Genomic DNA, 25,391 nt, shown 5'->3' with positions numbered 1-25,391 from the left:
ACTATTATTGATCTTGTCAAACAACCAACTTTGTCTTTTTTTTTTTTTCTTTAAGTCTTACTAGAGATTAGTCACTATTATTGATCTTGTCAAACAACCAACTTTTTTTTTTTTTTTTCCTTTTTTTTTTTTTTTTGTCTTTTTTCGTGTCCGGCAATGGATCGCAACCCTCAGTGTTGCGCCCGTACTGGACCGGGACCGGCAACGGGATCGCAACCCTCGGTGTCGCGCCCACACCTCGCTCAGCCAGTGAGCGGGAACCGGTCTGTATGTGGGATCCGAACCCTCGGTGGGAGCGCCGCCGCGCTCCCAAGCGGCGCACTGTAGCAGTGTGCCACCGGGCCGGCCCCAGAAATCACAAACTTATACATTAATGGCACACATAAAATTCCATGTGAAATTCAAGTCAAGTTACAGCCAGGTCTCAATCCTTTAAAGATATTTAAAGCTAGAGAAAAAAATCACGCATATATGTGTGTATGTAAACATATTTATGTCTATACATACACACATACATACACGTAGGAGGGTACCTTCAAAGAGTTCATGGAAAGATTTGTATAATCTTTTACTTCAATTTCTCCATGAACTTTCTGAAGTAACCTCATACATATATGCTCAATATTTAATTTTTAAAAATTTAAAGAGAATAAACAATGAAGTCAGTTAAGATTGCCTGTTATTTAGAATCAAAATGGTAAATAAAGCACATCTCCCCTGGTCCCACTTCCTAGCAGATCCTATCAAGACTTCACAGACTCTTTCACAGGACCGAATGCCTCTGTTTAAATATATTTTCCCCCCTCTTGCATCAGGGATTCCTAAGTGAAAAACAAGGTCCGAAAAAAATCGACTTATTAAAAGCATACATCCTCAAGTTCTTCGTGAAGACAAAATTCCCAGGTATCAAGGACATATAAAATAGCATATTTTTTAAAATAAACTTTTATTTTGGAATTAAGTTTCTGTAAACAGAAAAGGTGCAAAGAGAGTACAATGTTCCCCATATACCCTTCACCCAGTTTCCCCTAAAGTTGACATCTTATGCAACCACGGTACATCTGTCAAAACTAAGAAATTAACACTGTACATTACTATTAACTAAACTACACACTTTACTCAGATTTCACCAGGTACTCCACTAACATCCCTTTTCTGTTCCAAGATCCAAACAACACTGCATCAAGTCTCCCTAGTTTCTCTGACTTTAACAGATTCTCAGACTCTCCTTATTTTTCATCACTGGACAGTTCTGAATGACGGTGATCAGGTATTTTGTAGAATGTCCCTCAGCTGGGTCTGCTGGCTATCTTCTCATGATCAGAGTGGGATCATGGATTTTTAGGAAGAATACAGAAGTGAAGTGATTTTTCACTGTATCATATCAGGGAATCCAGGGTATCGACATGACTTTGGTCACTTGGTTAAGGTAGTGTCACCAGGTTTCTCCACTGTACAGTTACTATTTCCCTCTTGCTGTAATCTATTCTATTCTTTGGAAGTGAATCACTAAATCCAGTCCAGAATTAAAGGGAGAATTCAGTTACACTTCCTGTAGGGAAGAGTATGTACTACATATTATTTAGAATTCTCTGGCTAGAAGCATCCCTTCCTCTCATTTATTCAATCAATAATTTATATCACTATGGACTCATACAAGTTTAATACTTTTGTGTTATAATACTAAAATAGCATTCTTATATAAAAGCATCACATTTCCAGTGATCTTTCATAAACAAATAGGTGTAGACGAAATTTTTTAAAATAGTGTATAAAGCCATTTTACAAAGGAGTTCAAAACAACTCAGAGAAAACAGCGACCCTCTAGCCTGGTCATCTCTGTCTTGTTACGGAAAAACATAACAGCTGCCCCTAGGGCTGTCCTTCTCAAAGCTGAAGGGTAAACAGAAAAACTGTGAACTTTATAGTAAGTTGTAATCTATTATTTCTTCTTGGCCCTTGTAATCTTGTTTATAACTCTCTTGCAGTTGAGTTATATGTGTTTTCTATGTGGTATTTAGTTTATGTATATTCATACAATACAGATAGACAGGTAGGAGCCTAGCCTCCATATTTTGAGAGGTAAATATTTGTTCTAAATTTACCACCTAAAGATGAAGAGGATGACAACACCCCATATCCAGATAAAGAAACCCCAATATGTTTATTATACTTTCAGAAAGGAAGAAATTAATTTGTGGTTCCTAGTAGTGTTACAGGAAGAAAACTAAAAAACAAAACAAATTTAACTAAAAAAATGGGGCAGATTTTAAAAACATATTAAGCTTAAGAAAATCAACGTGATAAAATCTGTGACTTAAAAGGTTGAATAAAATTTTTTCAATAGCATGAACACAGAACACAGAAGTACTAGAATACATGATTTCCATGCAGTGCTTTGGGACAAAGCAGGTAGGAAAGAACTTAAAAGTTTAGTAAGTACAACAAATTTTAAAAAAAATCAAATCCTCATGCTCTACAGTAGTGATATTTTTTCCCTGGAGTTTTTGGCCCAAAGGAGGAAGTATGTGAGAATAATTAAACTCCATGAAATTGCACACAAGATTATGTACATATACACACTTTTCAGAGAAGGGGATTATCAGAATCTCAGCAAGATCTGTTCCTTCCAAAACTACTGCTCTGTGGTGTTTCCCTATATTGCCAACACCAATAACTAAATCGTTCTAGAAGTCGTAAAGCCCCTGTGTGTTCCTCTTGCCACAAAAGCAGAGGGCTGCTGCAGGAAACACGATGCTACCAAGTTTCCTTTGTGGGAATGCAGCTTTAACAAGATCCAACTTCTTACCAATACACTGTTAAAACGTAACCTATTTATGAGTGAACCCGGTGTTATTCAAACGCTTGCACTGGAGACCCATGGTCAACAGGTCAGTCAGCTGTCCCTTCTCCACCCTTTCCATGTTTCCTGAGCACTCCTGCTTCATCAGCACCATGATGAAGAGGTGCTGCACCTGTCACAAGTGCATGATGGGCCAGCCCGGGGGCCACAGTTTCATCTACCTCCAGGAGGCGCTGCAGGACTCGAGGGCTCACCAACAGCTGCTGGCCAACGCCCAGCAGGGCCACCAGACAATCCAGAGCAGGTAACCTGCAGACACTGCTGTGTGCCATGATGAAGAGTTGAACACAGTCACCGTCTACTATCTTATCTGAGCATGGAGCAGTCCCAGACAGGGGCAGAACACGTGGAGAAGGCGACAAAGGTTGCACAGTCAAAGTCATGACCGCAAGGCACAGGAAGACCCTGGAGGAGCACAAGTGCCAGCTGCCACAGAAGGCAGAGGAGACCCACTGGGGGAAGCAAAGTCTGTGTCTGCCAGGGAAGGAGCTGCAGCACAACCTCAGCAAGCTCAAGAGCAGTATCAGGGCCACCCAGCGGGTCCAGGTGCAGGAGCTGAAGACGATATGGAGCCTCCTGCAGCGCCAGGGTGATGACTGAATCACGGCCACACCCCTGACCAGGCGCTGTAACTAGGCTTTGTTAGGAGTGGGGCCTCTGCACAGCTCACCAAGGCAGGCAATGGGCTCAAACAGGCCCTCCAGGGTAAGGTGGGCACTGGGCTTCTGGGCCTGAGCTTTGACAGTGAAGATGACAGCCATGGCAAGCTCAGCCACCCTTGGGGTGTGAGTATAGACAAGAAGAACTCCATCGCTGTCACCGAGTGTAGCGACAACTGCATCCAGGTGTTCAAGCCCTGTGCTTGAACCACAAATCCAGCCTCCTGGGTTCCTGTCTCAGACAGTTCAACCAACCAGCTCCAGTGGCCTGGAGGCAGGATCATGGTGGCTGACGGCAACAATCACCGCATCCAGATCTTCACCTTCAAGGGCCAGTGGCCCCTCAAGTTTGGTAAGAAAGGAACCAAGAATGGGTAGTTCAACTATCACTGGGATGTGGTGGTGAATTCTGAGAGCAAGATCCTGGTCTTGGACAAGCAGAACCACTGGATCTAGCTGTTTGGGCCTCATGGCTTCTTCCTAAATAAGTATGGCTTTGAGGGGGTCCTCTGGAAGCACTCTGACTCCCCGCAGGCGGTGGCCTTCAATCCTGAGGGCCACTTGGTGGTCACTGGCTTGATTCCAGATATCACCAGGTCCAGATGTTTGAATCCAATGGCAGCTTCCTGTGTAAGTCTGGTGCTCAAAGCACACAAGTGGACTTTGGCAACAATCAAATCCCCATGTTCTAATTGCATTTTCTAGGTTTCGGTGTTTGGGGTGTGTATCTCTCTCTCTCTTTGAATTTCAAAGAGGAAACAGTGCAAGGAAATGTTTTTCTTTCTTAAAGAGAACAAGAAATGTGTAACATTGCTTAAGGCCCACCTCATGGCCTCTCTACTTATTCATTTTTTACAGGTGAATGTACTTATCTTTCCTGCAGAGTGAAGTGACCATTTCTATCTACCTCATAAATTTTTCTTTTCCGTCTCCAACAGGCCTTCTGCCGCTCCTTGGCGGTGTTCGCATCACCCTCTTCCCCTTTGTGGAATGGGATACACACAAGCCTAGCACCTGGATGGCTGGAAGGGCACTGGACGTGTGTGGTGGGATGTATTCTGTAGACTGAGCCAAGGAAACACAACAAAAGTGCTATATTTTTGCGATGTGGAGGAATTAAGGATAATTCAGAGAAAGGCAAAAGAAGATTAAAGAGAAAGAGAGTAAAAGTTAAATGACTCTGAAGTCATTTAAGTTAAAAAGACCTGGGAAACACTGCAATGATGAAAAGCTAAAGCAAAATGAAAGTAAGATTAATTGTGGTTAATCAAAGCTGGAGGTGTGGTACTATTTTCCAGCATTCTCCTGTAGTGGTAACTTCTAATCTTTTTATAAGTAAAGAGACCCATTACATTGGGGGGTGAGGGTGGGAGAGATTATGCTACATCTCACAAAGAAAACTACACAAAATAATATAAAGATATTACTCAGATTTAAGAGATGTTAACATTTTCCTAAAACTGCTTTCTTTCTTTTGAAGTAAAGCTTTTCAGGTATAGCTCAAGTCCTACTTCTCCCATCCTTTCCTCATCCCATCATACCCAGAACACAACAGTTTATAAAATTCCCAGACCTGTTTTATCCTCACATTGGACTCTGATTTTAAGCACTATTTTTAGTGCACACACACAAAAATGTAGCACCCAATTAGTTGTATTTTATTAACAAAAGATAAAAATCTACAATGTATTTAATAATTTGTAATTATTAATAAATGATTTTTCAAATTTATGTACTAAATGTATTTGGGTGACACTGTTGATTCTGTCTACAGATAAAAACTACACAGATTCACAGACCCCAGACCCAATCACTGGATCCCAGCATCTCTCCCTCCACAGAGCCTTCGTGGTGTTCAGTGTCTAGAAAGGCTTACCTGGTGATGTGGTGTTGCCAAAGGAGTGTGTGGAAGCCTCTATGGAAGAGCAGGGGGACATTACAGAAGTGAAAGATGGTTAAGATTTAATCGACACGTGAGCTGAAATGGGATTTGCTTCCAAGTAATGCTAGGGGGGGAGGGAAGGAGCAGTACCTGAGAAACCACCTGGCCGTGAACTGAGAACTGTGGGGACTTGGGACGGGCACGCCAGGCTTCATTACATCTTCTCTCTACTCTCTCCCTCAGCTTATACTTCAACACTTTCCCTCTATAAAATGTAAAACGATTTAGCCTCGAAGAAATGAACATAATCACTAGGAATAAATTTTCCAATACATGAAATGTGTACCACACCTCCTAGGGACATTTACTTCTAAAAGGAGAAATTATATAAATGGTATGATTGTGTATTATTTGATGTCAAAGAAAAGAGCAATATCTGAAGTGCTATTTTTTTCCTTTCATTTTTCAAGTGCTATTTTGAAATAGCCTGGTTCCCCACACAAATTAAAACTGAACAGAGATTAGAAGCCAATGTATGACAGAAGTAAACACAGTTCCTCCATCTATGTGCCCTGGGTTACAAGGATTCAAGGGTTATTTCCTTTTATTTTTTTTTTTAGTAAGGAGAAGGGAGGGGAATGAAGTTTAAGTGAAAGGAGAGGGGCAGAGGCACGAATTTCAACGGGCTGGCTGGGAAGAGCTTTGATGATCAAAAAAACAGGCCCCTAAAAGAAGACAAACTTACGGTGTCAAGTCAACGGCATCGTTTTATGGACTGTTTCTCAGAACTCAATAATATAGTGGGCTATGAGGCATAAATTATATGAAAGGGGCACTTAAGATCTTCCACCATGTCACCCCATAAGTCACTTGAGTCCACATTATGCAAATGGTAAAGAATGGTAAGATCTAGGTGCTAGAATTTGATTTTATTAGTAGGGAGAGGATGAGAAAATATGCGGTTCCCCCAACATGTGTCAGCTTCAAAAAAGTTTTAATCTAACGTTTTTATATACTATTAGCTACCTAGAACCTAAAGTAACTCCTCAAACACTCTAATGATTCTCCTTAGTCCCAAGACCCCAAGGGCTAAACCAAGCCACAAAATAACTCACGGGGGAAAAAAATTAGAAGAACAAAAAGAAATCACCAACTCTTAACTTGTTATAAAGTACTTCGAATTCTGGTGGAGTCATTACACAATCACACTCCTCACTTAATAACTTTCTCCTAGACAAGTAAAAGAATATGAGAAAAATCCTCCTCCAGCCACATGGTTTTTTGGGCAGACGGCAATATGCTGACGGGGTCAGGTAAGAGGAGTGTTCCTAGAGGGTGTCTCCAAACAGAGACCATTCGCTGGCAGAGCATCTTGTATGCACAGTCAGAAGTAACTCTGTGTACAGTGTGGGTACACTTCAACAGGAGGAAAACAGGAGATTGACATTTACTGAGCACTCACACCCATTATGCATGTGAGGAGCTATCATACTCAATACTCACAATGATACAATAGATATATGATACAGACACTACCTCTGGCTTGCTGATGAGGAAAATTCATCTCAGCCTTAGGCACCTGCCCAAGGCCACTAAGCTGAGAAGTGGTAGAGAGAGGACCTGACCTAAATCCTATAGTGCAGCAGCCCTCTCTTTTCACTACAAAGTGGATGTGTGCTAAACAAAAATGAGTGCCTGAGAATCTTCTAGAGGATCTAAAACTGCAAGTAGACAATAAAAAAGAGAAAGTAGTAGAGTTTACATTCTGTATAGGGAAAAAATTTTTCCTTATGTCTATTCAGAGATGCCTCTTTTTTTTTTTTTTTTTTTTTTTTTTTTTACCGGTAAGGGAATCGCAACCCTCAGCATGGTGTTGTCTGTACCACACTCAGCCAGTGAGCACACTGGCCATCCCTATATAGGATCCGAACCCACGACCTCAGCGCTCCCAGCGCTGCACTCTCCCGAATTAGCCATGGGGCCAGCCCCAGAGATGTCTCTTAACGATGATTCCTCTTGGAAAAGGGGAGAGTATCCTCTGGGATATGTGCACACAGTGGCACACAGTGGGCATGTGAAAAGAAAAACATGTACACTTACCATTGGTAGACAATAAAAACTGAGCAGCATTTTTCTGGGGTAACCACCTAATTTTGTTGATCTTCTCTTCTATTTCTAAACTTTTCAAGTAGTCGAACTCTGGTTCATGGCTCTGGAAGGTGCTGTAAACATTATATTCTCCTCTGCTATGAGACTGGATTTTGTTCTAAAATGGAAACAAAAATATTTGGAGCACTGTTTAGAAATATTTAAGAATAATCAAACATGTCATGAACCCAACAGACCCTGCAAATTCTAGATGACTCATCAGTTATATCTTACAGACAACTATACTGTTTTTTTTTATATTCAAAGACCTTCAAGAAATAAATAGGAAAGCTTAAAAAAGAAAAGCTAAATAAAGCTCAATAAATAAGTTCAATTCAATAATAACATTAAAATACGGATCCATTCGATTACTAATTTACTATTATAAATAATACAGATTTAAAAAAAGCAAGCATCCGTAAGGAGTGACCTCACTGAAGAAGTAAAGATTAAAGAAAAGCACACTCGGAAGCAGCTGGCTGGGCATGCCTTCTTCCTCTGCCCACCTTAGGGTCGACTCCCGGTCTGTTAAGTTATAGGATGTATTGTCCTCCTTTTCCTTTCTGATGTCTGCCCTTTGGTTATTTCACTGCTGAAAATCTCTTCTCAAGAGCTCTCATGAATGCAATGACCCCATTTGACCTCTACTCCCACCCCAAGACCACTGTTACTGGAGAACTCTATTGCTGATCAAGACCACATTCAGCATAACCAAGCAATGTTCCCATGCACCCCCACCAACAATGCTTACCCCCTCCTTAAATCAGCCACCTTATGGTATGAGTCTTGCACACACTGATAATTTATTACACTTAATATTAGTTTGAAAGAATGTAATTTAAGCTATTGGATAAAAATAATACATGTGAACTTCTTCAGTTAATACTAATACCTAAGCAAAAGTGAGAATTATAATCATGCTCAGAATTTCATCTTTTGATCTACTATCACATTAAACACCTTTTCATCAAAAACATTAAGTCTAGTTCAAGAAAGATCCTATGGAAAAATGGTTTAAATAAAAAATATAATTATATATTACTGACAGTCAACTATTTTAGTGAGTTATCAAGTGAAGCATTTGGGATTATTTGGTGATATGAACAGCCTATTATTCTCCATATCAAAAGAAAACCTCACTGAATCATCTTGAAGGTATGTGTTCTGGGTTGTGTTTTCCAGTAGCTTGGTAATCTGGACTGTTCACTCATGGATACAGTTATATTTGAACCCTTTGATAGCAATATCAATTATTACTGATTTTGGCAACGGTAAGTATGCAGAGTGTACCGCAGCCATAATCCATACTGGGGATATACAGGGGGTAAAAACCAAACTCAAGAGCCTTGGTCTCATTTTCATACACGTACACCGTATTAGATAACCTAATCCATCAAACACATATATTTGAATAACACTTGAGAAGAAATTCTATAAAGCTTCTATCTAAAATCACTCACCCAGTTTGACAAAGTTAATTATACTCTCCAAGAAAACTATGATAATCTAAACAGCAACTGAATTTTTAATATGAATGCTGCATTTTAAACTTTGTTTTTTCATTTAATACTTAAAGAAGAAACTACAGCATATAGCACTATGAACACTAGGTCCTGGAGAGACAGATTTAATAACAGAGAGTCCCCACCTTTAAGTGACTTGTGTATGCACAATGCTAGTCACTGGATGATGAGTGCAGGAAGCACAGACCTACGAAAACATCTTCTGAAGCAGATGAGAGCACCACCCTGCAGGCTCAAGAATGACAACATGAATCTAAGCGTGGCCTGTGACATGATCCAAAACCAAAATCACGAGGTGTCTGGCAGTCTCCACGGACTGCAAAAAAGACTATCTCTTTCAACAGGAAAAACTATATCACACAAGGAAAAAATTACGTCTATAATTAAAAGATGCCAGACTGAGCACAAGCATTATTAGCCTGTCCTCTCTCCTGAAATTCCACTAAAATAATAGTAAAAGAATGTTTAAAGACAAATCTTCAAGACAATGAGATGACAGTAACGAAGGAGAAAAGGCTGAGACAGGTGCATGTGAGTGGTAACCCAAAGCAGACTGCAGAACCGAGCCTTGGCCCACAGAGAAACTTTCCGTAATACCTGGGGATTATAACAACCACGACAGCACTCTTTGCATGAACCAAGTCCAGGAAGCAAATCTGAAGAGAAAGAAACAATCCCAAATCCTCAATACTGTGCCACTCAAAGGAGAATGCATCCAAGTCAAAGAAGACTTTCTTTTGTTTTAACCTCCCCACTAAGGCCATAGAGAACTGTGACACATTCTTGAGTACGTGGCATTTGGGTGTTCTTGCAGAGCTTTTCCACCTCCCTCATTTTTTCTTGGTTTGCCAGTATGATCACCATGAGAACCTATTTTCATAACCATACAATCTGTGTGAAATTTTCTACAATAAATGTAGAAGTGCTTTATCCACAGCACCTACAGTAGTGCCTGGCATACAACAGGCATTCAATAAAGACTGTCTAAATGAACAGTAACAGCAAAAGGCATGAATAAAAGGCAGTGCTGGTGTGGAAAAGGGAGGTTGAAGTTAACTTGGTAAATGCAGTATGGCATGGAAATTAGAAGGAATAGGTTAGACACACAAACAGCAACACAGAAGGATTTAGAAAACATAGTTCTTAGTGAACTTAAAAAAAAGCCTACAAATCTCTCAGAATGAGATGGCATACTTAACACACATTAAAAACAGTACACAGAAACAAAATTACACATTTCAACGCAGATGCAAACAGCATCCACAATATATAAGTGATAATATATCATAACCAAGTTTTAAAGTAAAGTGAAGAATCCCGTGGTGATGGCACAAGGTCAGACAAGCACACCACTGAAGAAGAGCAGACGCAGCCCAGTGGCACACGCGGATTATGACGAAGGCAGCCTTTGCTGTGCAACGGGGAAAGGAGGTCTTTTCACTAAATGGTGTCAGGTCAACTGGCTAATCATATGAAGTAAAATGAAGCTTGACCCCCCCACCTGAAATCACTCACATAGATTGATTCCTGGTGAATCAGAAACATAAGTGTGAATGTATACAATTAGTTCTAGGACAACACCATCCAATGGCACGTTTTTGCAAAGAAAACAATCTGCATGTGTGCGGTCAAATATGGTAGCCACGGGTCACAGGCTGAGCACCTGAAACGTGGCTACTGTGACTAAGGAAGCGAATTTTTAATTTTACTTATTTTTAATTAATTTACATTTAAGTGGATTTGGGGGCTACCACACTAAAACCGTGCAGTTGTAAAAAATAATGGGAATATCTTCCTGGACCTTGGGGTAAAAAAGTATTTCTTACACAGGACAGAAAAAGCTGAAACCTTAGGGAAAATACTGACTAACTGTACTGTATTAATATTAATAACCTTTATCTATAAAAATACACCATTCAGAAAATGAAAAGGCAAATCATGGAATGAAAGATACTTCCAACTGAACAAAACTCATATGCAAAAAGTGTAAAGAAAGCCTACAAATCAATTAAAACAAATAACAGACAACCCAGTAGAAAAATTACAAAGGATTTTAATAGGTATTTCACAAAAGATGATATCCAAATAGCTGACAAATACATTTAAAAGATGCTTTACCTCAATGTTAATCAAGAAAGTACAAATTAAAACAGCAATATGATTCACTCATACCCCCAGAATGTCTGAAGTTTAAAAAGACTGATAATACAAAGCATTATTATTGACAAAGATGCAGAACAGCCAAAATTTCATATACTGCTCATCAGAGTAAAAATTAGCAAAACCACTTTTTACCATACCGTCATGTCTACTAAAACTGAATGCTTCCCCTACGACACAATTTCACTCATGACTATGTGCACCAGAAAACAGGAACAAGAATATTCGTCGCAGTATTATTCTTAATAGCCACAATCTGAAACAACTGAAATGTCTGCCTTCTACAACATAATGGATAAACAAATAGGGGTACAATAATACATAACAACATTATACAGCAACAAAAATAAGCAAATTATATCTACACAAACATACTGAGCAAAAGCCAGACACAGAAGAATACTTACTGTATGATTCCATTTATAAAAAGTTCTAAAACGACCAGCCAAACTAACTGCAAGAAGGCTCAGAACAGCAGGAATGGAAAGAGACGGGCTCACGGGAGGTTAGCAAGTCCTACTTCTCAACCTAGTAGTTTGCTAGGTGATAATCCACTAGTGTTCTCTGCACTTTTCTGTGCATATTAAATATAGATTTAAAAAATACACCACACAAATAGTGCAGCCACTACAGAAAACACTATGAAGGCTCCTAAAAAAAAATTAAAAAGCAACCTTGCTTGTGGATTTTATCCAAAAGAATTGAAAATAGGACCTCAGAGAGTTATCTGTATACCCAAAAGGTGGAAGCAACCCAAGCATTCATCGATGGAAGAATGGATAAAGAAAATGTATATCATCTATACAATGGAATATTATTCAGCCTTAAGAAGAAAATCCTGTCATGCTACAACACGGATGAACCTTGAGGACATTATGCTGAGTGAAATAAGCCAGTCACAAAAAGACAAATATTGCATGATTCCACTTCTATCAAGTAGACAAATTCACAGCAACAGAAAGTAGAATGGGGGTGCCAGGAGCTGGGAAAGTGGAAGGTGGGGAGTTGTTCAAGCGAGAATAGAGTTGCTGTCATGCCAGACTGGGGGATGTCCTGGGAATCTGTCGTACAACAATGTGCACTGGGTTGACAGTCACATAATGTATACTTGGAAACTGTTGGAAGGGTGAAATTTAGGTGTTTTTTGGCTATAATACACAGCACACAATAATAATATTCGTATTACAAGAACATGTTCTAATGGTCACCTATGTAGAAAGAGGTAAATGAGATTAAGTTACGCAAATGGAAGGGAGTGTGTGTGCGGCGGCATACCTCTGTGCATGCGTCTGTTTAAAGGGAGGGCTTTGCCATGACCCATAATGGTAACGTGTCATGAACTCAAGAATGCTCCTAAGAATCAAACAAACCAAAATATAAAACAACAGTCAAATCCAATGGTGTTAGAATGACCCCATTTGGAAAGAAGAGTTGGAACTTCAATTCTTACATAAAAGTAAATTCCAGAGGGAATAATTAAATGTTTAAAAATAAATAAAAGCAGCAAAAGAAAGTACAATAGTGAATTTTTATGTAATTTTGAAGGGACAACAGATCTTCTAAGTATATAAATGAAAGCAAAGAGCAGAGAAAGATTGACAGATCTGACTAGATAAGCAGTAAAATATTTTAAGGTCAAAAATAGTATACTGACCACCAAGTGTATGAAGAAATGCTCGATATCACTAATCACGAAAGAAATGCAAATTAAAACCACAATGAGATATCATATCTACCCAGACAGAATGGCAATTATCAAAAAGACAAAAAAAGATAGCAAATGCTGGTGAGGTTGCAGAGAACAGAGAACTCTTATACACTGTTGGGTGGGAATGTAAATTAGTACAGCCATTATGGGAAATAGCATAAAGATTCCTCAAAAAACTAAAAATATAAATACCATATGATCCAGCAATCTTGCTACTGGATATTTATCCAAAAAAAGGAAATCATTATACCAGTGCGATATCTGCGTCCTCTCGTTTACTGCAGCACTATTCACAACAGCCAGGATAAGGAATCAACCTCAGTTGTACATCAACATAGGAATGGATAAAGAAAATGTGGTATATATAAACAATAGAAAATACTACTCATTCTTTAAAAAAGGAATTAAATCCTGTCATTTTCAACAACATGGATGAACCTGGAGGACATTATGTTAAGTGAAATAAATCAGGCATAGAAATAAAAATACTTCATGTTCTTACACAATTTGATCATTACACATTGTATACATGTATCAAAACATCATCACTCTGTACCCCATAAATCTGTACAATTACATGTCAATTTAAATAAAGTATACTGGGGAGACAATTGCATTTTAAGGCAACAGGCTAATATTGTTCATGTACACAAGGTCCTTAAAAATCATTACAAAAAATATTAACACATACTTTATTTATCAAAATAAGCAATAATGTCTTTTCCCCTTAAACTGACAAATTTTAAAACACATGATTGCTGTTTTGGTAACAGAAAAATGGACAAAGTCATATACAGTATACTGGTAGAAGTACAAATGTATACAGCTTTTCTGGAGGGCAATTTGTCAATACTTACTGAAAGCCTTCAAATAGATACTTAACAACTCCACTTCAAAGTATAACTTAATGAAAAAGAATGTGTGCAAAGATGCAAAAACGACCCAACGCATAAACAACCTAAAAATACCCATCCGTCAACTAAATCCATACTACAGATCAATGTTTTTCAAACATTTTAACCTATGTGCAGTGATTCCTCCTGCTCCCTTCTGCCAATCCCACAAGGTGCATGTTCATTAAACCTCGTCACCAAAGTTGTAAAAACAGAGTGGATATGTTCTTCCCACCTACACATGCACTCCTTTCTACTCAACAGTTCCAACAGTCTCTTCACCTCCCTGATCGAGAAGCAGTACTTCAATCTGATTCTAACTGTTGAAAAAAGAAAAAATCTTGAGAAAACATTCTCTCACTCTCACACTAACAATGGTCTTTATTCATTTAATGAAGTGATTTGAATTTTTATTTTGTTCTTGATACACATTTATCATATTTTCTACAATGAATGTATTAAGAATAGTCAGGAGTGAAGGACAACTTTTGAACGAACTTCACTTGACATTATGCAACAGCTAATTCTAAATATAAATAACTGCATCCTGCTTTTACTAGTTTCCTTCTTCCTTAAATGAAACTTGGTGAAAATGTAGGAAATATTTACTTTTCTCCTTGAGGAAAAAAAAAAAAATATATATATATAGAGAGAGAGAGAGAGAGAGAGAGAGAGAGAGAAAATATTTAAATGTATTTTACTTTCATCATCTCACATAACAGATTGAATATTTTTTAAGCTTCCAAATAGAACACTACTAAGACTTACTGTTTATTAATGCTCCTTTAATCTTATATATGTTACAGGCAATCATCTGTTTTATATTTCAGAGTAATATAGAAGTAATTAAAGAGTCTTAGAGTCTTGTGAAATGGCCATTCAGGGTCAGTGGCAGGATGGTACAAAACAGAATCAACCCATATCTAATAACTAACATTAAGGAATTCAGAAAGCAAAGGGAAGTTTCCAGAATAAAGCAAAATAAAAGCCATTCAACGAAGTAAACAGAAAACAAAAAAGATACCTCAAACTTTCTCTAACCTGATGACAATAATGAAGATCATGGAACACTCAAGATTCTGCAAGATCTTAAATTATATTTGATTAGTTAATGCTCATTCACTGAGTGTCTATTATGTACTACAATAAGCAATACGCAATTGACAAGAATATCAGTCACAATTTCCTATCCACAAAAGTACAATACAGGGTTGAAGAAAACCTAGTTTAAACAGTTAGGACATCAAATAAAACAACATTATTCTTTGTCTATAATACTCAAATAAAATTCAAAAGAAACATATACATTATAATTAATATAATGCTTTATTGTGCTTTTATCCAGATTAACTAGCCAGAATATCTTAGTTCTAAAACCACAGTACAGAATAAGGGATAAAGTTACATAGGAGAAATGCTTATTTACCCTAGGTTTTGCATATTGCTCAAAGGAACAAAAAACAAACCCAAAATACCAAATATAAAAAAACCCCACCATACATACACCTCTCACACACACATATGCATACCTCCCAGACCTCAAAACTTTGCCTTTCTCAGCGTGATTCACTAGGTATATTAGCACCAAGAAACTGAGGCCAATCTCAAGGCTCTCCAAGCTCGTTTCTCTCAGATTGGAATTTCAATTATACCAGGAGATTCAGAAGGATCCTACTTGCTGATAGGTTAAAAAAAAAAAAAAGATTCTTTTATCTACTTTTGCTACTTTTGAGGTTCACAAATAACAATCGTCTGACCCTTGGTTCCTCACATCTGAAACAGAATTCATCCTCTTCCTTTGGAGGGGCAGAACAGTTTTGAGAATTTAATGAGAAAGCGAGTAATGCTCAAACAGTTTCTATCCAGATAGGTATCAAGCCCAATCAATCCACACTATGCTACTGAGAAACAACATGGTGCAGCTAAACACACAACAGTCTGGACTTCTAGGAGCCTGACTTCAGACTTTTCTCTGTGCCTCAGATGGAAAAGTGACAAAGGAAGACTGAACCAGATGGCCTTCAATGTCCTTTCCACTGGTAACATTGTCTCTCACTCTCTCTCACACACACTCTCTCTCTCTCTCTCTCTCTCTCTGAACAGACCACAGGTGAGGTTCCCTAGAAAATTTCCCGCAAGTCAAACCCTCCTTAACAGCTAGAGACCTCAAACTAAAGAACCTGCAACAATCTCTGTTCTGATCAAGTGTTTACTATGAAATATGAAAGAGTATAGAGACTGTTAAGAACTCAATTTCAATGAATTTCAAAATCTGTCTACCCAACTCACTCACAAGATGAAACAAATAAAACAGAAAGAGGACTAGTTCAACATCCCTAAAAAAGACATTAAAAAAGTAAAATACAGTGAAGTCTACATACAGCTCTATAGACAACAGCTCTGCCTGATAAAGATGCCATTTTAAATCACCATAAAAAGATTTTCAATAAATAATGTTCTAATAACCTGCCTGGCAATTCAGGAATGGGTACGGAAGAGAGAAGAGGGAAAGACCACTTCATCACATGATTTAGGGTAATAAAGTCCGATTAAAAAATGAATCTAAATGGGAACAAACGAATGTTTAATAATTTGGGCGTAGGAAATCAACAATAAAAATAAACAAAAAAGTAAACAAAACTTAAATGCAGCCAATCAGCGGAACTGAAAAATATAATGCCTCACAAGAGAAAGAACTGATGCCCCTCACACTATAGGGCCTATAAAAGTCAATTCAATAAATACACCATTTGAAAAACAGGGCATAAAACAAAAAATTTTAATTACAGGGAGTATTAATAAAGTAAAACTAAAATCCAATAAAATAATATCTTTTTAACCACCAAGTTGTTGCTTTCATTTCTTTTTCTTTATATTTAGAAGCGGGAAAAACACTGGTAACTGAAGGGGAAAGAAGCAGTCTCAAAATTCTTGGTTGAAGTATAAACTGGTAAAATTTCCTGGAAAGCATTTGGTAATATGAATTAAAAATGTTCATATCCTGGGGCTGGCCAGTTAGCTCAGTTGGTTAAGAATGCTGATAACACCAAGGTCAAGGGTTCAGATCCTTGAACTGGCCAGCCCTCCAAAAAAAGTTTGTATCCTTTGACCCAACTATTGTATTTCTAGGAAGAATCTAAGGAAATAATAGATGCTTTAAAGATTCAACTACAATAATGTCTTCATAGTGGAGGGAAAAAAGGAAGGAAGGAAAGAAGGAGAGTAAGAAATAATCTAGGTATCTAACAATAGAGACTACATTAAAATAAACCACTATATTTCTGTAATGGAATGTCATGTAATTATTAAAGATGGTTATAAAGAATCTTTAATGACATGAAAAGGTATTCACATACAGCATGTGAGGAAAAAACACACAACCCTAAATCTCTATCTCATTTTTAAAACAGGCCTTTGATATACTCAAAAAGTTTTTGTTCGTGGTGGGCTTATAGGTGCTTTCTTCGCCCCTTATCCATATTTCCTAAATTGACTACAATAAGCATGACAAGTTTTTAATTAAGAGAAAGAAATTACTGATGATAAGATACAATGAGGAAATGTTTTATAAGTGAGGTTGGGGAAAATGGCAGGGAGAAGAAAAAGTAAATAGATCCTAAAATTGCTGGCTTTATTAATTTCATAGGTTTAGAGCTGCTTCTGTTGTGCGGAACAATATAAAAAATATAGTTAACAGGTAAAATGAGAAAATTTTTCTTTAATATGTCAAAAACATCCCTTAAAGATGTAATTTCTGGCCTTAACAAGAAAAAAGAATTTAAAGGAATCCTATCTTATCTAACAGCTATTTAGTGACATTTATGCTGACAGGCTCAGCAATCAGCAAAGCTACATCTATATAACATCCTACTCAGGAAAACAGAATACCCTAATGAACTGGAACTCTCAAAAGATTAACAGGTAGTTGAAAAGTGTCTGACAGCAGATTGAACAGAAATCTGGACAAGAGAAGACTGAACAAGAGGAGAAGGTTGGACAAATTCATGAACGAATACCAAGACTAGAACCGAGGTCTTTCCACTTTTTCCAAAGAGTCCAAACTCTTCCCAACATTTTCCCTCTGTAGAGAAGAGATCATTCATTAATAGAAACTATTAAAAAGCCTGAGGATCAAGTATTTTTCTCATTAGTTATAACTATAAAGTAATAAAACTGATTTTCCTGTGTGATTTGTAACAATTAGGTTCATTACTATATGTAAGGTTTCTTTCCATTTTTAAATCAACATCCAGAATTGTGGATATTTATCTCAACTTATAAAGAATTAGCTTTTTATCCACTTGATTTGCTGTATGATATTGGAAACGTTACTCATCTTTAAGTCTCAATTTATGCATAAATTTGTAATAAATCGAGACACAAAGAGTAAGTGTACATAAGAGAGTACCTTCAAAGAGTTCATGGAAAGATTTGTATTATCTTTCAATTCTATTTTTACACAAGCTCTTTGTAACAGTCTTATATATCTTTGTTATTCTGCTGGGAAGACTAAATAAGACTTAGGGACCTTGGCAAAAAGTCTGGCACATGAATTGCTGTTGCTCTACCCAGGTCAGAGTGGGCAAAGCTGTGGGCTGGGAATCAGGACATGTGGGTTCTAGATCAAGGACTCCCCTCCTTGTTAACCATATGACTTTGGATGAGTAAACCTGTTGGGTCTGGACTCCTGGTTTCTTTACTGGGAAAAGGAGACTGCACTACCAGGCGTTATAAATTTGGGGCTCACAGATCACCCAAACCCCCTAAGGGCCCAGAGATAAAACCCAGGGGTTTTGTAATTTTGGATGAGAGTAAAGTTTATATATTTATTTTCACTACCCTCTAGCTAAAATTCAGCATTTCTTCTGATTATGAACATAAAGTAACAAACTACAGTATTTGGCAATACTGGTGTTTTTGTCACTAGAGAAATCATGTATTTTTATATCCACAGGCCAGCTTTTACCCACCCACTTAAAATATATATTACTCAATTATAGTATTTTGTAATATTTTGGTAAATATATCTCAATAAAGCTTCCTTTATAATTTTGTGTTTTACTTTATGCAATTAAAACATTCTGAGAAGTCCACAGATTTACCAGCCTATCAAAGGAATTCATGAGACAAAAAAGAATCCCTGCAAAACCCTATAAATTTTAGCTCTTAAATTCTATGAATGTACCATATACATTGAAAGTTCAAAACAGGCAAAACAAATTCACAGCTTTGGGAGGAGAGGAAATGGGGATGTAGAGGGCAGAAGAGGGCTTCTGGAATGCCAGAAATATCCTATTTCTTGATTTCTGGGATAGTTGCACAAGGGTGTTTGTTTTGTGAACAATCGTGGAACTATACAATTATGATTCTGTGTACTTTTCTATATATGCATTATCTTGGTAAGAGGATAAAGCCACAATAGATCAAATGCCACTGTTTTGCAAATAATGCTAACATCATTACCAGAGACTAAGAAATACTTGTTGGATAGGTACCAGTGTACACTGGCATGTATGCATAATAGCCGGACTGAAAATCAGAGACCCAAATCTTAATCTAAGAGCTTTGCTTCTAAATTAAGCAATTTAACCTTATTGTGTAACTACTTCTGAAATTTACCTAAAAATTAGGAAAAGATCACCTCTAAATTTCCTTCCACTTTTCAAACTGCAACACTATTTCACAGATGTATAAATGTGAATTCATAACATCTCACCCAAATATGGTAGGTGCCTCTAAGTTAAAAGTAAACACATTTATAATCACTAACATAGATCCCGAAGACAATACTGTATTACAAGCTCTAGTATAAAACACAGCTTTAAAATGTGGAAAATTGGGCCGGCCCGGTGGCACACTGGATAGTGCGCCGCTTGGGAAGCGCAGTGGCGCTCCCGACCGAGGGTTCGGATCCCACATACAGACCGGTTCCCGCTCACTGGCTGAGCGAGGCGCGGGAGCAACACCGAGGTTTGCAATCCCGTTGCCGGTCCCCGGTCCGGTACGGGGGCAACACTGAGGGTTGCGATCCGTTGCCGGACACGGAAAAAAGACAAAAGACAAAAAAAAAAAAAAAAGTGGAAAATTAATTAGGTAAAACACCGAATTAATACTAACAAGATCAAGTTTCAGGGGAAAGTCAATCTAATCACTATCATAGTTGTTATTTAATCTATCACTTAAAAATATAATTATATTTACATTGATAAGTAATTCTCAGAGACATACTACTAATCTGAAGTTCTAGATAACAAATTAAATATGGGTAAGAAGAATGACAGATACATGAAAGGAAGTCCTATTTCTCCCACCAGTGGCCGTTCTCAAAAAGTCAGTCATCTGTTCATTTCTTCTTACAAGAGTATGTATTTAAAATATTAGCACTTTAGGGTCTTATTCTCAGTGGAATTTCAGAAGGAATCATAGACAATGTATTTAAATAAGTTTTTTGGCCTTCTTTTTTTTTTTTTTTTTTTTTTCTCCTTTTTGTCTCTTTTTTTGTGACCGGCAACGGATCGCAACCCTCAGTGTCACGCCCGTACCGGACCGGGACCGGCAATGGGATCGCACCCCTCGGTGTTGCCCCCGCCCCTCGCTCAGCCAGTGAGCGGCCAGTCTGTATGTGGGATCCGAACCCTCGGCGGGAGCGCCGCTGCACTTCCCAAGCGGCGCACTGTAGCAGTGCACCACCGGGCTGGCCCTGGCCTTATTTTCTAATACAAGTAAAATGTTTGAGCAATTTCAGTAACTACGTTAGGCTTTTAATTTCAAATTAATATATTATTGACAGGCTATAGGAAAATACTAAACCATTACTTTGACTACATCTATTGAACCCATATTAAAGTAAACACTTCTATTTTTCTTAAATTCCAGCCATTTTTTCACATTTGATTTTGAACTTTAATAACAAACCTACAGAAGGTGGAAATGACTTCATTCTCAACTGAAATATTTCCAAATTAGTTTTTAAATGACAATACAATGACTCCATTAAAAATGAAGAATCTTTCTGAAACCCTCAGAATGTTAAGCCTGTGTATTATCCTTCAAGATTAAACATAATGAACAAAATTAATTTTTAAAAATTTTTCTCTGAATACCTTTCTGTAAAACAAAAGCAAAGTGCAGAGAGCCATTAACTCAGTAAAAAATACATTCGAGGGCAGAGAATACCTGTGGGAAGGCCTGTTCTACACGCTAAGTAAATAAACATTCACATTCTGATTATCTAACATGAAAGGCAGCAAACAACACTGAAAAAGATGACCTGTCAGAAGTTCTGGGGTCTGGCTGTTAGTTCTGCCACTAAGTAATGAAATGATCTTTTTATATCTTGGTTTTCTCATTTGTAAACAAAGAAATTGTAATGATCTGTAAGGTTCCATCTCAACTCTAAGTACTTCAAAAGTCTTATGGTCAAGTTTTTAGCTGCTTGAAAACAGCAATAGAAAACTGATTTAGCCCCCCTTTCCACAAGACCATTCTTTGTCAAGCAAAGCTTGAGACTTATTTTCATATTTTCTTCCAGCCAAAAACGTTAATAAAAAATAAATAAATAAAAGGAGACATATTTAGTGTTTGTGCATCTTCTAATCAGACACTATTAATCATTTCTTTTAAAATTAAATTACCTACCTCACTGGGATGTTGTGAGGATTAATTCATTAGTGTTTGTAAAGCACTTTGAGATCCTCAGGTCAAAGGCGCTATAGAAGTGCAAAGTAGTAGTATTATTACCAGATTCTTTGCTTATTTCAGGAATTTCACAATCCTTTAAAACCTAACTCTGTGTTATGATTTAGAAATCTATTTGTAAAACCCTGAAATTTATCCACATTAAACTCTTTTTGAATATATTATAGACAGACAGGGGCAGGATGTTTAAAAATAAATGATTTTAAAGGTTAAACTTTGATCTACAAATGGAGGGAGAGAGTAAGGGAAAATCCAGTGTGATAAATTTTGTTTAGCATAAAATTTTAGTGAGAAGTCTTGTCAATCAGATTCAGAAATGTGCCTAAGTTGTAAGAAAAACAAAACCAAATCCCACTTTCATCACAGACTCTGCAATGAGAAATTCCTTTCTTCAAAGAGGAAAGGAAGCAATTTCCAAACATCTCACTTTAAAAGCTAGCATTGCACTTATAAATTACATTACATGCATATACATGCAACTGTCATTTAAACCTTTATATTTAAACTGTATTAACAGTATTAGTATGAACTGACACCAAAATAATTGAGCTGATTTTTCTTTAAACTAGCCTTCCACCCCTAGTTACATTAAGCATTAAGAGGTCAAAGCAACTCTGTTTTAACGAGTTTTAAGAGAAAAATTATAATCAAGGGTCAAGGCTTCAAAATCAGTTAAAATCTTTGATTATTCCACCACTTTCCACCTCCTTCTCTAATCAAATCTTTTTACAATTAAAGTGTTGTTTTAAAATCAAAACAACACACCCACCTGTACACACATGCACGCATACAAAAACTAAGAGAATCAGAGCTATCTATATATTGGATATTCTACTCAACAGACACTTCTTTTAAAAAATTCCAACATCCTGATGAGATTCTCAGTGCAACACAAACTCTAGTCCCAAGACCAAACTGAAATTCAGACATTAAACTTTAAACACTTACCTCCTGCTCTTGCTGAAAGATGACAACTCTACCACCTTTATCTCCTGTTGCTAGTAATTCTCCAGAATGATTAAATTCTACTGTAGAAATTATATCTGCTGTATAATTGAAACAAAAACAAAAAGACATTAGTTTTTCTTTCCCAACTCACCAGTTTCAGAATGTAGCATGTTTTTCTTAACATATTCCAAGTCAATAATATCAACTTGCCATCAGAAATAGTAAATCTAAAGTTCTTTCATGACTATTTTGATCCACCAAAAAAAAAAAACTGTCCCCAGAATAAACCGATATGAAACTATTTTAACAAACAGGAACACAACAAATAACAGTAGTGGTTTATGCATATGAAAAAATGTTCAACATCACTAATCAGGGAAATGCAAATCAAAAAGCACGAGGTACCATCTCACTCCAGTTAGAATGGCTATTATCAAAAAGACAAAAAAATAAATGCTAGCAAGGATGCAGAGAAAGTGTAACTCTTACACACTGTTGGTGGGAATATAAATTAGTACAACCATTATAGAAAAAAGTATTGCAGTTCCTCAAAAAACTAAAAATAGAACTACCATACGATCAAGTAATCCCACTACTGGGTATTACCCTCCAAAGGAAAGGAAATCAGTATATTAAAGAGATCCTAACTCCCATGTTTATTGCAGCACTATTCACAACAGCCAAGATATAGAACAGTCTAAGTGTCCATCAATAGATGAATGGATAAAAAAAATGTGGCATATATACACAACAGAATACTATTTGGCCATAAAAAAGGAATTAAATCCTGTCACTTGAGGTAACATGGATGAGCTTGAAGGACATTGTGTCAAATGAAGTAAGCCAGGAACAGAAAGAGAAATACTGCATGTTCTCACTCATATGTGGAAGCTAAGAGAGTTGATGCATAGAAGAAGAGAGTAGAACTGTGCCTATCAAAGGCTGCAAAGGGCGGGGGAAGGGGAATAGTGAGAGGTTGACTGACGGATAAAAAATTACAGACAGGAGAAGGAAGATCGAGTGTTCCTCAGCACTGTAGGGTGACTATAATTAACAATTTATTGTATATTCTCAATTAGCTAGACAAGAGGATTTTGAATATTCCCAACACAAAGAAATGAAAAATGTTTGAGGTTATTTTTAAAAAAAAAAAAAAAACAAGATCAGTGGTTGCCAGGGTTTTGGGGGCAGGGGGAGGGAGGAACAGGTGGAGCACAAAGGATTTTTAGGGCAGTGAAACTATTCTATGTGACACTGTAATAGTAAATAGATGACATTATGCATTTAGCAAAACCCACAGAACTGTATACATGAAGAGGAAATTCTAATGTAAAATTTAGTTAATAATAATATATCAGTATTGGTCCATAGCTTTAACAAATGTATCACACTAATGTAAGGATGTTAACTATGGGAGAAACCCTTGGGGGGATGTAATGTAAACTGTACTTTCTGCAAACCTAAAACTGCTATAAAATTTATTACTTTAAAAAGCTAGTGGTTTATTAACACTATATAATTCTGCTAAATTCATAAATGCCAAGAAATCATTCTACGATAGTACCACTAAAGAGCAACTGGCTAGTTGGTTAGCTCAGTTGGTTACTGCGCAGTATAGTAAAACCAAAGTCAAGAGTTCAGATCCCCATACTGGTCAGCTGGCAAAAAAACACAAGAAACAAACCCCAAAAATTCTCTTGCTAATTTTCTTTCTTATATACTCTTGATAAGCTTGTTTATATAAACTAAAAAAAAAATCTATAAAATTAAGGCACTCATGACTAAAATGAGGGGAAAATTTTAAATGTAAAAACTGCCTCAGGTGGAATTCCAAGTCATAAATTGGTAAATTCAAATTATAGCCTCAAACAAACATTTGCAAATAGAACCTACTTAGACCAGAAGTGCTCTGTGCTATGCGCCTTCGGTATGCACAGCTCTACTCAAGGCTCCCAAACACTGTACTGCAAGGGCTTCTAGAATCAGTCACGTTGCATACAGTGCTAATAACTTCAGTCAAGTGAAAAAAAAATTTTTTTCCCCCTTGTTTTTGACACCAGAACAATTTACCTAAGAAAAAACGTCTGATTTACAGAAATGGGCATAACATAAAGCAATTAAACTATAATTCACCACTGTTATTAACAAGTTTTTTGCTTTTAAGTTTTAAAGCATTAAGCCAAATTAAAGATCCCATCATATGCACATTAAAACAAGTAATTTTTTCTACAAGAGAAAGGTTGTCTTCCAGTCTACAGTAGCTCATTGTTAAGAATTTAAGAAAGGGACTTTATATAACAAAGAATACTATGTATCATAAAGTCTAAAATTTACTGACCAATGTATTTTACCAACAACCTATCCAGCACTACATGTCATAATTTTCTTTTTAGTAATTTTTCCAAGTCCAGCTTGACTTTGGAAAGCTTTCTTAGCTTCCTGCATTGTCTAGGTCCAAGGCGCTTAACCTTACTGAACACTTTCAGAATCTACTGAAAGTTACACAGGCTCTCCCAAGAAACCACACTTAATTAAGTGCATACAAAATTTGCATATGATTTCAGAAGGTTTGGACTGCACTCCACCTCCAGGTTAAAAAACCTGGCTCAGACAGTCCCTCACTGTCAGTATGAGGAAGAAGGAATAGATTGACTGTCTGCACTGCATGCAGTTGTCAAATTGAACATAGTGGACTACTCTGTAAAGCCAAACATCAGTAAGTACTTACAAGCGATTTGATTGGGTGCTCTGCACTGTACTGACTTATGCAGTGAATATAATGAAGGATTAAAAATATATAAAGTCCCAGGGCCGGCCCGGTGGCACACTGCTACAGTGCGCCGCTTGGGAGCGCGGCGGCGCTCCCGCCGAGGGTTCGGATCCCACATACAGACCGGTTCCCGCTCACT

At 37.3% G+C, this 25,391-nt stretch overlaps 1 protein-coding gene across 1 annotated transcript in view; it reads right to left on the bottom strand.

The window, feature by feature from the left end:
- Positions 1–25,391, bottom strand: part of PPP2R2A (protein phosphatase 2, regulatory subunit B, alpha) — a 79,963-nt gene that overhangs the window by 13,171 nt on the left and 41,401 nt on the right. The window contains exons 3-4 of the mRNA XM_008575584.1: positions 22,483–22,580; positions 7,505–7,670 (exon numbers count right to left, since the gene is read on the bottom strand). Of these exons, the coding sequence (XP_008573806.1) occupies positions 7,505–7,670; positions 22,483–22,580 (264 nt within the window). The remainder of the gene's footprint in view (positions 1–7,504; positions 7,671–22,482; positions 22,581–25,391) is intronic.

This window comes from Galeopterus variegatus, unplaced genomic scaffold, assembly GCF_000696425.1.
Source record: "Galeopterus variegatus unplaced genomic scaffold, G_variegatus-3.0.2 Scaffold1211, whole genome shotgun sequence".
Taxonomy (NCBI): Eukaryota; Metazoa; Chordata; class Mammalia; order Dermoptera; family Cynocephalidae; genus Galeopterus; species Galeopterus variegatus.
This window is presented reverse-complemented; position numbering and strand designations above follow the sequence as displayed.